Genomic DNA, 15,407 nt, shown 5'->3' on the forward strand with positions numbered 1-15,407 from the left:
CGGGTGTCTGGAGGGCTGAGCAGGGTCCGGGACACACGGGAACTGCAGGAATGGTAGCTGCTAGTATTCTCATCATCATCTTGCACATTCAAAAGCTCTTTGCGCTTATCACCTGGGGCCCATAAAAAGCTGCCCCGTATTTGGCTAAGAATGAAGTTTGAGTTCCCATCGGTTGTTCTTGATCCGATTTTATCTTTGGTACGAGCAACCAAGGCGAGTTCATCAGACATCTTCTCATGATCGATATGCAAACAGTAGGCCCACAATTAAGTTTTTAGAAGTTCAGTGGCTTCATTTGAACAGAGACAATGGTACACGTTCCTGAGAGCGAAATAAGTGAGATCTGAAGCCTCTCTGTCGCAAGAGCCTTGGCTGTTTCGAGTCTTTCCGTTTTTACACTCAAGCAGTTACTCTGGACCTCGAGCTTGGATCTACCTTCCCTCTAAATGCTTCTCCATGGAGCCCAGTTTCCCAGCCCAGTCATCCACAGCTGGCAGGTTCATTCCAGAGCCCAGTGACCACCACCGAGAGGGCCGAGGGTGTCCCTGCCACCGGGCTGTCCTGGAGACAGGCCTCCCGGACACTGGCTGGTTCACAGCCAGCACAGCCGGGTGCTGCCGCCTCCAGTTGCTGGGCGTGGCCCCATTCAACAGGGGCCTGGTGGCTCCAGACAACAGCTGGAGACCAGAAAGGAAGACTTCCAGCTACAAGCAAATGTTGCTGCTTCTTGAAGTTGAAATATTCTATCCCCAAAGTGTCCCTTTCAGCCAAGCAAAAACAAGCCCCCATGGGGACCCGACCCCACCACAGAGGAACAAAAGCTTCCCAGTTCTCTGAGTCCCAGAGACTGTCTGCCGTTTCAAGCACGCACAGCCCAGTGGGGAGAGGCGATGACCACGTGACTTCCAAGCTTGGAGACAAGGTCACCCTTGTCTAGCCCTTGTCTCGGCAGGAGGAAGAGCCCTGATTCCCTGACAGGGTGAGGGCGGTGCTGCCCTGCTGCTGGCTCCCAGGGGGCGGGTCCCGCAGGCTCCCCATCTCTCAGGATCGGGAAAACAAGGAGGGGAGGTCAACGTTAGCGGTCCCCAAAGTCCACTCACATGGATTTGGGAGGCTCTTCCCAGCCCTGCTCTAGGAAGCACAGTTGCTCATTCTGGCTGTATTTATTTTTCTGTTGCAGGCGGATCTGTGTCTAAGAAGTTCCCCAGCGAGGCTGCCCCATTTGTTTTCCGCCAGCCATTAAAAATATTTTCCTTCAGGGAAGGGAAGAGCTTCTGGGAAAGAGAGAAGGCAAGCTCAGAGAAGATAAACACCCATGTGAAGCTGGCCTTTAAGGTGCCACTATATTGCAAAGGATTCAGCAGGTTAGGGCTGGCCGCCCGGACGAAGGCCAAGGTCAGGAAGGGCGAGGGCAGCAGGAGACGGAGGCGCACAACTCTACGTAAGCAGTGTGCCTTCCGGAGAGGCATCTGGAATGACTGCTCTGCCACACAGCTTCTTCCCCGCCCCTCTCCGACCTTCAGAGTTTAGTAACAAATGCACTGTGGACAGTGAAGGGAGCAGCCACCGGAGCCTTAGTTTCAGAAGCGAAGGTAACCACCAACCAGACTTCTCAGACAAGTTACAAGGGTTGTCACACTTCAGTGAGCGTCAGCATCTCTCAGAAGCTTCGCTGGGATTCCGGCAGGTCTGGGGTGGGGCCCAGGAACCCGCATGCAGAAAGAGCACACCAGGGATTCCGAGGCAAGTGGCCCAGGCACCTCTCTGAGAGACACGTCTGTGTCTAAGGCGGAGGTCATGTGTCCCCTTTTCTTCCCGCCCGGACCAGGCAGGTTAGAAGCTTGCCTTCTGGGGCTGCCCCCTCTCCTGCCCAGGGTCCCCCTCATCTGCCTGTGTCCTGAGACAGTATCCTCAGCTGCCTCCTGGATGGCCCCACACACACCCTGGGATGTCATCCGTGCCTGTTTCCATGGGCCGTGGTCCCCAGGCCTGACCCCGGGGCTCAGGCTGCCTGTCCTGGGCCCACTGGCAGCGCTGCCTCAATTCCTGCCGGGACCTCCCTGGATGCTCCAGCCCAAACAGAACTTAGCACGTTTCCTCTCACACCCGGCACCCGTTACGTCCTTTATGGCAAGAATGGCCCCTCTCTCCCCAGCACCAGGTCAGAACACTTGGCATCACCCTAGACACTTGTTCTTAACCCCCCAGCGCTACTGCAGAATAACAAGGAGCACCTTCCAGCTACTGAAGACATACCACAGCTAATGACTCAGCACGACTCCATGAGGGAAGTATGGTATTGTCCCCCCCCTGACAGATGAGAACAGGCACACGGGGTAGGGGGACTACTTGCCTAAGGTCATGTGGCATGTGGTAGGGGTGGGGTGTGAGCACGGCCCCGGCCTGAGGAAGTGGCCAGCTGTCTCTCTCTCAGTCCCTTCCCTCCCTCCGCAGCACTGATCTGGGGGCTGGGCAGGCCCTCAGCATCTCCCTCTGCCCCGCAGGTCGACGAGCCTCCTGAATGGCCTCCTCGCCCTCGGTCTTACCGGACTCTGATCTGTTTTCCTGAATGCAAGTGGGAAATCGTTCTACACTGGGAATCTGACTCTGCTCCCCACCGGAACCCTTCAAAGGCTCCCCATTTCACACCCCCGGCCTCACAGGGCGTGAACAGTGGGAGCTGAATCCCGCAGGCTGAATGGGGGCCAGGCTCTCAGTTACTGCCCCTCGCTCCTGTCTGAGCCTCAGCTTCCTCATCCGAAAACAGGGACGAGAGCCCAGCTGGAGGGGCTGCTGGGGCGCACAGCACCGCAGGGGAGAGGGCCGGGCGCAGGGTGGGCTGCTACCTGTATATCATATATCGTTAAAAAGGAAGAGGTGGGGAGGGAAAGGGAAAGGAGGAGCTGGCTGCTCTGCGAGGCAGGGGGGCCACACGGGGCAATAATTACACAGCACTTAAGCCTTCACGACCTGCTGAGCCAAAGGGACCGCTGCATTTTACAGGAGGGGAGGCCGGACTGACCGACTGACTCGCGGTCACTTCAGACCTCAGCTTTCTGAGCTCAAAGCCCCGTGTCCTTCCCACAGCCTGCCCTGTCTCCGCCGAGTGTCGTGTTGGTTGGGAATCCAAGTCTTCAGATCTTATCGGCCGGAGAGCAGCTGTGGGTCGGAGGTGTGCGGAGCTGAGGGATCTGGAGACCCTGCCAGGAAGGACTGAGCGGGCGTTTGCACAGAGATAGGAGGAGCATGTGGTCTCCAGCCTGAGACACCTTCCTGGGCCCGGAGCTCCGGGAGCCTCCCATAAACACGACAACCCAGGGCCCAGCGCTGTTTCTACAACAATGAGAATATTTATTTTCTCCAGGCAGTAAAAATAACATTTTTCTCTCTTTTGTAAAAGTTAAGTACCATTACATTCCATTTTCTTAAATAACAAAATCCTAAAAATATATATTAAATTGTATACAGTGCATCACACTTCATCTTATATTTTAAAATACATGATGTTTCTATTTTATTCTCAAAGTTGCATATTAAGAGCATATTTACAGATAAAGCCTTGTCATCCAAAGTCAGGATCCCTGCGGGAAGGGGAGCCTGGATGTGGGCAGGTCTTGAGGCTGGGTGGACCCCACGGGGCGGCCCCCGACCCCTCACCCCATTGTGTGCTCCTGAAGACACGTCCTTTCTGAAGCAGTGATTTACCTCGGACTTTCTCCCACATCCCCCTGCTGCCTCATTGTGACAAGACAGGAACCTGTGAGGTGGGCCCCCCTGGGGTCCCTGTGGGCAGAGAGTGAGGCCCCGTCTCCCCCAAGCCACCAGCCTGAGGGGAGGCAGCTGCGGCTGGAAGGTCTGAAAAACACCCCACGCCAGGCAGCTAAGCTGAGAGGCCTGGCCAGGAGGTAGAACAGTGCGGAAGGTAAACAAAGACACGGAGGAGACAATCAGAGGGGCAGACATTCCCAAGGGGATAGCAGAGCAGACGTCAAACAACAAGGAGGAGACGGGAACCCAAGAGGGTCGCAGTTGACTGGGCTTCGGAGTGGGAGCTGGTCCGGCCCTGCAGACGAGGGGACCGGGTCTCGGAGGCCGATCGCCTTTAAGTGCTCTGGAAGATTAAGCGCCCAGGGCGCACGGGGCTTGGTGACGGGCTGTGTGCCCCGCTGGTGTCAGGATGACCTGGCCGGACACTGAGCAGGTCAGGCCGACTCCCGCCTTGGGCTGACAATGGGACGTGCAGGCGGGGCCGTGCCCAGGCACGCCCCACGGGTTTGGCCTAAGGGCCAGGGCAGCTGTGCTTGCTAGTGGTTTGATCTTTGCGGGTTTCCAAACAATTGGAAGCTTGAGCCAGAACCCACACTTCAGAAGTTACAGCAACCTGGTTGCCGCGCTCACACCCAGAGAGGGACCTCGACCCTGTTCTGACATGGGGGGCTGGGGGTGGGGTGCTGGGGGTTCATTCCTCCTCCTTCTCAGGGAAGAACACGGGCACCATGTGCCTCACAGAGAGGCCAGGAGACCCAGGTCCCGGCTGGCGGGGGCGGCAGCACACACAAGGATGAGGAGGGCACACAGCCTCCTCCATGCTCTGTCACCTCAGGGCTGGGGCTCTGGGCAGGATGCTTTCAGAGCCCCATCCATTATGGTCCCCGAAGCCCCTACCCTCCTTCTTTCCTAAGCTTCTGTGTGATCTGTAACATGCTTTTCTCAGGGTCACCCTTTCCAGTCACCTCCAGCCCCCACTTCATCTCCTCCTTCGAAGCTTCAGTGAACACCTCCCCTCTTCTGGGACAATTTACATCTCTGTGTTTACTTAGCCACAGGGGGCCTGGGGGAGGCGGCTGACAGGTTCCAGCCAAGGCCACAGCTGGATTGTGTTTGTGGAGGTCAACCTGGGACAATTTATGGCGTCTCCCCAACGCTGTCCTGAGGCCGGTGTAGGTGTCCCGGGGCTGTTCCCGGGACAGTAAGTGGATCCAGGGGCACTGGGCTGTGCCAGGGCTGGCAGGAAGGAGCGCCCTGGGGTCACAGCACTTCCGGGACCTCCAAAAAAGGGCTGCTCCAGCTGCTCAGACGGCACACAGTGACCCTTCACTGTGACCCAAGTGTGAGGAGGGCAGGGTGGGCAGGTGAGCCGAGGGGACGCACCAGAGGCCAGTGGTCAGAGTAAGCCCAACTGCCTCTCGGTCAGGCGAGCCCCTCCCGGGTGGAATCCCACATTCCCTTTGTGCTGCACAAGGACCTATTCCCAGCACGGGGCCCTTTGTGACCACACGCACCTGACACTTGTGTTTGAGAGGAGATTCCATACAGGCCGGGAATAACTTAGAGGGGAGACGGCACATGGCAGTATATTCCAGGGGTCCCTGGATGCAGCAGGCCTGTCTCCAGACCTGAGGCCAGTGGACAGCTGCCCCAGGGTAACGCCCTCTCCAGATCAAAGCATGAGGACAGCCTTGCAGCTCGGTGCCCGTGGCCTCAGCCGGTGCTGGGGCAGCGCCCCCGCCCTCCTGTGGACACACTGCGTTTCCCCCCGAATGCCCCCTGCCTGCCAGCTCCCAGCATCTCTCCTGGTTGGCCCTGTCTTTCTGGGGGCCAGGCGCAGACGGGTTGCTGGCGGAACCCTAGGGAAGGCCGCATTTGGAAACTCGGGGAGGCAGGCAGGCAGGCAAAGTGCCCCAAAGAGGGAATCGGGGAGGCAGGAGGCCAAGCAAGTCCCAAGGCCCAGTGCCTGTGGGAGAGCCACGCTCCAGCAGAGCCCAGGCCTGGCCTTCGGAGGCACAGGTGCTGTTCCCAGCTGCTGTAGACAAAGCTGGCTTTTGACGGCGGGCCATCTAAACAGGAGGTGGCACCGACTCACATAGCCCACGGCCGCCACAGCTGCAGCTCTCAATCTTAGGAGGCCTTTCCTCAGAGGGTCTCCAGTTCCCAAACCCACCCTCCCCCTTGCACGCCACTCTGTGGGTTCCCCTCCCCATCTGGGGGGCAGGGTGGTGTGGGACCAGGAACAAGAGCCCTCTCCTTCCTGGCCGAGCCATTCCAAACCCTGTCCCCATAGGAAGGGGCACAGAGGCCCCAGAGACCACAAGCTGGGGAGTATCTTTCATCCTTTTTAAAAATGAGGGACACTAAGGGAGGGACTGCTGGCACCCGCCTCACATGATGCTGCCTGGATGCTAAACCACAATGTTTATACTCCCTGTTCTGAACCGAGAGTCACCTTAGAGCCATGGGGACAGGGCCTGGCTCAGGCTCTGCAGGACCACGAGATGCTCAGGGGAAAGGCCAGGCAAACCCATTCCCATGGGGAGTTAGGCAGCACCCAGAACGCTTTCAGCAGAGTCTGCTGTGTGAACAAGTGAATGAGTGTTCTCTATGACCACTCCTCAAACTTGCTTTGCTGGTCAACAAGCTGTGGGAAGAAGCTACAGAAAGAAGCCTGTGTGGAAAGTGTCAGGTTCGATGTGAGTGGGGGTTGTCAGATCCACTTTCCAGGCCCCCTAAGGTTGCAGGAGGCCCATCCTCGCCCAGAGCCCAGAGAGCAAACCTGAGTCAGCACAGAGCATGGGCCTCCATCATGCTTTGGGGTTCTAACGCCCAGAAGTACAGGACCAAGCCAACCCTCGGGAGAGCCTCAGACATCTCTCCACCTGGCCCTATTCCAAACAATAAAGATCAGGAGAAAGTGATCTGTGTGTGGACAAAACAGAGAAGAAGCATCACCTACCCACTCCCTGACAGTCAGCTGGAACGTACCTGAGCCCAAAGCTGGACACGCCACCTCTGTCATCCCAGCCCCACTATCCCAACACCCCCACCCAGTCCCAGATCAGAGAGAGAGGCAGGAGGGGGGGACCACGGGGCCTTGAGTCTCTCCTAAGTGCAGCTGATGAAGCAGGATGAAGCCAGGCTACGCCTGCCTGGCCACAGGGAGCTCCTGCCTGGTCCATAGACGCTGCCCCTGAAGAAGCTGCGGGAGAGTCGATCAGCGGAAACCACGGGACAGGTGGTCTCCAGGGGCCTCGGACTCAGAGGGGTCTGGTGTCCTGGGCACGGAGTGGGGATCTTCTAGTCACTCACAAGAGGATTACGGTCATCTTGTTGACTCTGACCCTTAAGCTTCTTCTTAAAGATGGAGATTGACGTAGAAGGCTTATAAAAAATGCTCCAGATCTCCCCCGATGCTCCCGGTTGAGGACAATCCCGAAGGCCCCCTGTGGCAGGAACGCGATGGGACCTATCAAACAAAAGCAACTGACTTTTTCAAGCAGAAGAGAACAAAGCGTCCAACACCTCCTACCATCTCACAAGATACCTCCACCTGTAAAATGGGACACTTGGTGAGGCGAGGCCTCAGGAAACCCAACAGCTGCCTTTAGAGACCCGAAGGGCCGCCGTGTGGACAACACATGTCCTGGGGGATGGCAGCATGGTGGGGCAGAACTGGGCTGGCAGGATCATTTAGACCTGGAAAGGGCTGGCTGTGAGATTGTGAGTTTTCAAAATTCTTCTTTCTTTTTAAGTAGAAGAATTCTTTTCAAATGACACCGACCTGGAAGCCCACCTAGCTAAACAGGGTAAAAGTAAAACTGCTCTGCATGAAGCGGGTCCTGCCTTTCCACCAACACCCGCCTTGCCCCCGAGCCAGCCTCTGGGAGCTTGCAGAGGAGCTCGGTGTGGGTGTTGGATGGAGTCAGACAAGCGGTCTGGAGCCTCAGCATGAGGTGAGCTGTGGGGCCCTACAGCGAGCATCCTGCTCTCCCTGCCGTGGGGGACATGCAGACAGGACCGCGCCCAAGAGGCTTCCCCAGAATGCGTGCACTGCGACTCAAAAAAAAAAAAAAAAAAAAAGCAGCTCAGTAAACAGTAATGACGTTCTTTCCATGAAAACTGTAAAGTGCAGTGTGGAGAGGCCTATGGGTGGTGCCCAAGTGGCCAAGGGCAGCCTTCGGAGGGCAACGGAGGAGCCGGCATTCAATGTACAAAAAAAGCCTGCAGCCAAGAGCCAGGGAGAAGGTCAGGGAACAGGCAGCTTTTATGGGACACTGGTGCTCAGGAAGGCCGTAGAATGGGGAGAGCCTGTGTGTCAATTCTATCTCAATAAAACTAGGGGAGAACAGGAGACAGCCCGGGCTGGGAACCTGCTCTGGAAAGACAGAGCAGGGGCCTAGGGAAAGTGAGAACTCCCCTCTGTAAGTACACAAACGTGTGCAGCATGAGCAATCACCCGTTTCCTGGAAGGCAGAGCTGTTAACCTGAACAGTGGCAGTAAGGGAGGTAAATGTTTTTTTTCCAAATTGGTCAAAATCGAAGGATGAAGCTTTTATAAGCTTCTTAAACAATTGTTTTAAAATAATTTATAAGCAATAGTTAATGTTAGAATTCTCTCCCTGACTGTCTCAGTTTCTAGAAGGCATCAGGGAAAACATGCCTGGTGTTGTCTGAGAAATCTTTGTTCTTGTGTTTGTTCTTGTGTTCTTTAAGGGGCCAGCACAAGCCAAAAAAATGGAAATTGTTCCTTTTTTATGCCCAGACTGTTTCAATCCTCCTTGAAATCGTATCCTTTGGACACAGGAACAAACACAATCCCTCAAACCTTAGTGAGATTTGTTCAGTTGTACATTTCACTCTGCAGAGAGCAAGGAATGTCTCCTGCCTTCTGTCGCCCAGGACCGAGGGCTCTGGAATCATGCGCTGACATTACAGTTGTGCTCAGACAAATGAAGCGTAGGGGGAGAGGAGCTCCGAGCCGTCCCTCCTGGAGGCGGGCGGCTCTCGTACTCACTTGAACGTGATGTGCAGAAGTATCTTTGCTATAATGGCTGTGACCGTGAGGACGAGGAGTGTTGCCAGGCCATACACCGTCCATCCTGCAGGTGCAAAAGAGGGGGCTGATCAGACTCCGTGAGCTCACTTTCCAGAAGGAGGTGTGTGTGAACCCCGAGTGAACCCTGGCAGCACAGAGGCAGGCCTGGCTGAGGAGCTCCCTGCAGGTGGCGACAGCCACGGAACGCAGCTGCGAGCCGGGCTGGCGCGGGGCCCCAGGCCTTCTGAGCACCTCGCCTTGCTCTAGAGCTTCTCTTGGAGGGAGGCAGGCAGTGTGGCCCAAAGCGCACGTGACTTGGAGTTGAAAGGGGATGGTGTACACTCTGCCTCTACCCCTGGAACCACTGTGCAGCCATGGATGAGTTACATGAACTCTTCCAGTCTCAGTTTCCTCATCTGAGGAACGGGCGGTGTGACCTGTGAAATCCTACCAGATACATAAACCACAGGGTACACAGGGAGGGGCTCTCCTCCCTGACCTTCTACTGGGAGTCCTGCAGGGGAAAGCCGCTAGTCTGGGTAACACTAACACTCTGCAGCTCTACCAGCTCACAAAGACTCCAAATTTCTTGGCAGAAAAGAGAGAGTGAAAGTTCATACCCCACCAAGTCAGCCAGCTCGAATGGCCAGACCACCACCCACTCTGCCCCTCCTGCAGGACCTTCCCTCACGGCGCCTGTCGCGCTCTGACTTTTTATTTTGCTGCTTGTCTTCCTCCTCCCACTTGTAAGCCATAGGAGGGCAGGGATCTTGTTTGGTTCACTGGGTAGTCCAGTGCCTACAACAGAGCCCGGCACCATTAAAGCACTTACATGTCTTCCGAGTGACTGAGTCAACAGAGCTGTGGCGACTGCCAACGCATTTAGGGAGCTACAGCTCGGGGCTGCAGAAAACCCTGCATTAGCTGTCAATCACCGTGTACTAAAGGCACCCGCGCTGGATCTTGGAGGTGAGCGCTTTTCCCTAAGGACTAAGGAATCAGCTGAAGAGAAAATGTCTCTCTGAGGCCAGAACAAACAATCTCAGAGCCAGGACCCCTAACCTGCCTCAGAAAGAGAAACACCCAAGAGCACTCTGTTTCTGTCACTGCCAAGGGCACCGCCTCCAAGCACTGTGGCTTCCCCCCTTTGATGGTGTCTGGGATCTGCTACCTGGGACGGTCTGGGGGGGGTGGCTGGGGCTGGTGGTGATGACGTAGAGGACTTTGGAGGACCGGGCAGCACTGACACTGAGGTTGGCCTGCTCCGTGATCACCTCGGCCAGCGTCTCGTTGGCAGGGGGCCTCTCCTCTGGCAGTTCTTCCTTGACGGCTGGAAGGTCAAAAGGAATTAACTGGGGGAGAGCCACGGAGACGACAGAGAGGAGGAGGCACTGGGCGTGAGGAGGAGGCAGTTTTCTCTGATTCAATTTTGGGCTCAGTTCCCTCCAGTGGCTCCGCTGCCCCAAAGCAGAACCTGCCAGGCTCTGGCTCTGAAGGAGCCACTTGACTGGTCTCTACAGGGACACCCGAACACACTTCACGGTTTTCCTTCCCTCGTGCCTGGGCAGCCACGGTCCCTCTGCCTGGAGGGCCCTCTTTCTTCCCATCTACCCACCCCAATCCTGCCTAGTCCTCAAGCCTCTCCCACCTGCGGGGAGGCCGCCTCCCTCTGGCTTCCTGTAGCTACACACTGACTGAGCTCTTCTCGAGGCCCCCGACACCCAGGACAAGACCAGGTCTTGGATGCCTGCTGTGTTCTCATGTGCTGGTAAAGAGGTGTGCCCAGCACTCATGTGTTCACGTTAGAGGGACAGGGGAAGCTCCACCTTAGGAGGGTCTGAGGAAAGATGGAAAACCAGTCTTTCAGGACTGGCTGGGACGTTCAGAGGCAGGAGGATGGACCAACAATGACTTCTTTGGAGACTTCTGATTCTACCAATCTCAGCTCTTTCTTTTCATTATTCTTTTAACCCTCATGTGAAAACTGTCATGAGAACTACGAAAGTAGTAAAATTGACAGGTTTCACCTCTTTTCTGTATTATGAAATGTACACAAGTTATAAAACGGGAGTTGAGAAGATCTGCAAATCTGGTCTGAGGCTCCTGACTCACACAGTCGTCCTGGCAAGAACCAGCCCAGATCTGCAGGTCACAATGGGGTATGCGGGGAGCCCTGGGAGGCCAGAAGCCTTACCTTGGTATAAGACAGCGAATCCCTGGGCCTGATTGATGCGATCAGAGAAGAAATACAAGATGACAAAATCCAGAGAGACGTTAAAGGACAGGGGTGGGCGGTTCCTTCCGCTGAAACGGACCAGGACGTTGTGGGTGTAGCCGTCCAGCAGCTCCACCATGTCTGCGGAATCCCTGATGTCAAATAAGGTGAAGTTGAAGTGGATGTGGGAGGCTCCCGGGACCCGGATGGTCCAGTAGCAGACCCTCCCTGTGGCGTAGGTGTCGGGAAAGTCAGGGGAGTAGACCACGGAAGTCATGGCCGAGTAATTCCCACCACAGGCGCCGACCAGAGCTGCAGGAGACAAAAGGACACCAGCCCTCAGCCTGGGGCCCGGCCACAGGGCTCACTTTTCAGCCTGTCACAAACAAAACTTCCTAACTGATGTGATTCAGTTTGGGATATTGTTTTTTGTCCGTAAAACCAGACTGTCTTATGTTTCAGGATCGAATCACAGAATGAATCACTGAAACCCTGAACAAATGACTGGAGGCTTCTTTTTTTTTTTTTTTTTTCACCCAGGAGACCTTCAAGTCAGGGCACAGCACAGCAGTGCAGCCCAGGTTGGGGCTGGGCTGGAGTCAGAGAGTCTGGGCTCGGGACCCGCTGGGCCACGTGATCCCAGGGGCCACACCTCACATCAGGCCTCTCGCTTCTTTTGGTTTTGAGGGCGGAGAGACCACCACCTGCTCCCGTGTCACGAGTGTGTGAGGACAGATGAGATAAAGCACCTGAAAACAGGGGGCCTCTCTGCAGCAGGGCACTCCAGGAAGTAAGGTGGTTAAAAGCCAAGGGTGTCTCCCTGGTACCTTGGAGGTGTCAGTCTCACACAAGGGGCCACACTTGGTTTTCAGGTGGGAAACTGTGGCACAAGGACTGACTTCCTGCACAGGGGAGACGCATGAGATCTTGCTGGCTCTGCGCCCCCACACTGGAGGTCTCTGGTCCCCAGTTTCTGCTGGCAGGTTCTGGGAAGGGGATACTACCACTGCACTGCATCTTATGTGCTCACATGTAAACAAGATCTTGGAAATCAAAGTCCCTGGGAGGGAGCGTAGGGCTAGGATTTGAAAAATAGACTCGGGGGGAGTTCCACCTCCCTTTAGGATATAGAAGCTGCTTCCACCCCAACAATGACAGAAGTCTCAGAACTTTGCTTCAACCCATCAGAAACCTGAGCTCTCCCGACAAGCAAGGGAATTTAATTCTAGAAAGTAAGAAGCCCCTCGGAGGAGAGTCAGGCCACACAGTGTTTCATCTTTGACGGAGCAAAGGAGGAAGAGGCGGCCACCATGAAATCAAGTAAGAAGAAAGCAGCTAAAATTTTAGCAAATTTCTAAAGGCTGAATGTGGGCTAGCTTCTCAGTCTAGGTTAGCCTGGGGCCCAGACACAAGGGGAGTCTGCACTCACTTGCGGGCCATTCTGTGCAGGCCTCCACCCAGTGCCCATAAGGAGGAATGGGGGTGAGCGGGAGACCCAGGGGCCCCCACTGGGGGAACCAGTGAGCAAGTGGTGATGAGTAGGAGTAAAGTAGAAGAAATAACCGAGGAGATAATGGCCAAGAAAACTCCGAAGTTGATGAGAGGTAACTGAAGAAACTCAGCAATCTCTAAGCAAATAAATTAAAAAACAAAAATAAAAAAGCAAACAAAAAATACACCTAGACACATCATAATCAAATCCTGAAAACCAAAACCAGAGAAAGTCCTGAAAGGAGGCAGAAGGAGGGAAAAGGCTACAAGCAAATATAGAGCAGGCATCTCCAGAAACCATGAAAGCCACAAGACAAAGGAGCAACGTTTTTGAAGTACTGAAAGGAAAAAAAACCTGTCAGCATAGAATTCAATATCTAGCAAAATTATTCTTCAAAAATGAAGGTGAAATATGGCTTTCTCAAACCAAAGCTGAGAGAAGCCATTAACAGCAGACCTGCATTAGAGAAAATGCTAAAGGAACTTCTTTAGGCCAAAAGAATATGATACAGATCGCAAGTAAGAACATGAAAAGGCGTTCAACATCCTTAGAAATTACGGAAATGCAAATTAAAACCATGAGTTACCACTACACACCTGACAGAATGGCTAACATTAAAAAACAGACAATACTAAAATTCAGGTGACGATGCGGTGCAACTCAAAGTCTCACGTATTGTCAGTCAGAATGCAAAACGTGACGGCCACGTCGGAAACCAGCTGGCAGGGTCTCATAAATGCCAAGTACGCACCTAGAAATGCTGGAACCCCCAAGTGCTTACCCAGGAGAAATGAAAACACACATTCACTCACACAAACACCTGCTCGTGCGTGTCTCTAGCAGCCGCACTGCATCTTCGTCATGGACAGTCTGACGTCTATCGGTTGGTAAATGATGAACGAGTTGTGATGCAGCCGTACAAAGGCGTGCTTCTTAGCAACAAAAAGAAACTACTGAGGGGGGAAGGTATAGCTCAAGTGGTAGAGTGCATGCCTAGCACACGTAAGGTCCTGGGGATAGAACCCAGGACCTCCTCTAAAAATAAATAAATAAACCTAATTACCTTCCCCTCTTAAAAAAAAAAAAAGGAACTACTGAAACAACTGAAGTGAATCTCAAAAGCATTATTTTAAGTGCGAGAAGCCAAGACGCAAATTTTTAAGTATTGTATGATTCCATTTATGTGACATTGTTCAGAAGGCAAAACTATACAGATAGAATCCGGGACCAGTGGTTGCTGAGGGCTGGGGGGTGTTGACACAAAAGGGCACAAAAGAATTTTTTGAGGTGATGAAAATATCCTATATCTTGACTGTGTATATATTTGCCAAATCTTATTGACCTGTGTAACTAAAAGGGTGACTTTTACTGTATGTAAATTATACCTCAATGAACATAAATTAAAAAAAAAAAAGATTTCCAGGTTCTAACCCTGACTTTACCACATACTATGAATTTGAGCAAGATACTTAACTTCTATATACTTCAGTTTCCTCATCTATAAAATGAAATTAAGAATGGTTTCTCACTTATGGGGTAATAAGAATTAAAATGATTTGATATTTGTAAAGTGTCTAGTATAAGATCTGGCACACAGTACAACCTCAATTAAGTTTTAGCTACTATAATTATTTGAAAACAATAAAGTATGCAGGTTAAACTGATACTTTGTTCTTTTTGTTTTTAATTTTTTTAATTGAAGTATAGTTGATTTACACTGTTGTATAATTTCTGGTGTACTGCAAAGGGATTCAGTTATACATATATGTTGTTTTTCATATTCTTTTCCATTATAGTTTATTACAAGACATTGACTATAGTTTCCTGTGCTCTACAGTAGGACTTTGTTGTTTATCTTTTTTATATATAGTAGTTTGTATCTGCTAATCCCAAACTCCTCATTTATCCCTCACCCACCACTGCCTTTCCCCTTTGGTAACCGTAAGTTCGTTTTCTGTCTATGAGTCTTAAACCGATATTTCAGCAGCAAAGGCAGACCTTAAACTGAGAACTTTCGACTCCCGGATGTGCGCTGCCATGCTGGCAGCACATCCAAGTCAGCAATTTTGAGAAGAAACACATGACATCTATGACAGGTTATTAAAGTTCAGAGATAATTCAGGAAATAAACTTATAATTAAGATCATAAGGGAATCTGAAATTTAGAAACAGGTTCAAGATCTTATTTTTTCAAGGGGACATTGGCCTGACACACACAAGCTACGCCTTTCAGCCAATGTATGCCGTTAAAGTATAACTGGAAGCATTGTTTTCCCTCAGTGGTATGTGAAATAAAGTTGTCATCACGCCCAAAAGAAAACCTGTGTCTGTCGAGCAGTTGCTTCTCATTCTTGCCCTCCCCTTCGCAACCATTAATCCGTTTTCTGTCTGTATGGATTTGCCTATTCTGGACATTCCTTACAAATGGAATCATGAACTACATGGCCCAGTGTGTCTGGTTTCTTTCGCTGAGCATAATGTTTTCAAGGTTCCCCATGTTGTGGCAGGTGTCAGTACTTCATTCTCATGGGGGCTAAACAATACTCCCTTGTGTGGACGTACCACGTTCTGTTTATTCATCAGCTGATGGACATTTGTGTTGTTGCCACTTCTGGGCTATTATGAATAATGCTCCTACGAACACTCGTGTACAGGTTTTTGTGGAAACATGTTTTCAACTCTCTCGGACATACACCTAGGAGGGGAATTGCTGGGCCATAAGGTAATTTTGTTTCACATCTGACGAACTGCCAGACTGTTCCAAAGGAGCTGCACCAGTTAACGCTTACACCAGCAATGTGTGAGGGTTCTAATTTCTCCGTAGTCTCACCAACACTTATTTCCCATTAAAAAAAAAAATTAACACCATATTCTGTTTAAAGTCGAACAAT

At 52.5% G+C, this 15,407-nt stretch overlaps 1 protein-coding gene across 1 annotated transcript in view; it reads right to left on the reverse strand.

The window, feature by feature from the left end:
- Nucleotides 1-4,827: 4,827 nt before the first annotated feature.
- KREMEN1 (kringle containing transmembrane protein 1) overlaps nt 4,828-15,407 on the reverse strand; it is a 49,331-nt gene continuing 38,751 nt past the window's right edge. The window contains exons 6-9 of the mRNA XM_032471702.1: nt 11,004-11,336; nt 9,981-10,139; nt 8,789-8,873; nt 4,828-7,240 (exon numbers count right to left, since the gene is read on the reverse strand). Coding sequence (XP_032327593.1) covers nt 7,072-7,240; nt 8,789-8,873; nt 9,981-10,139; nt 11,004-11,336 — 746 coding nt within the window. The 3' untranslated portion in view covers nt 4,828-7,071. The remainder of the gene's footprint in view (nt 7,241-8,788; nt 8,874-9,980; nt 10,140-11,003; nt 11,337-15,407) is intronic.

This window comes from Camelus ferus, chromosome 32, assembly GCF_009834535.1.
Source record: "Camelus ferus isolate YT-003-E chromosome 32, BCGSAC_Cfer_1.0, whole genome shotgun sequence".
NCBI lineage: Eukaryota > Metazoa > Chordata > Mammalia > Artiodactyla > Camelidae > Camelus > Camelus ferus.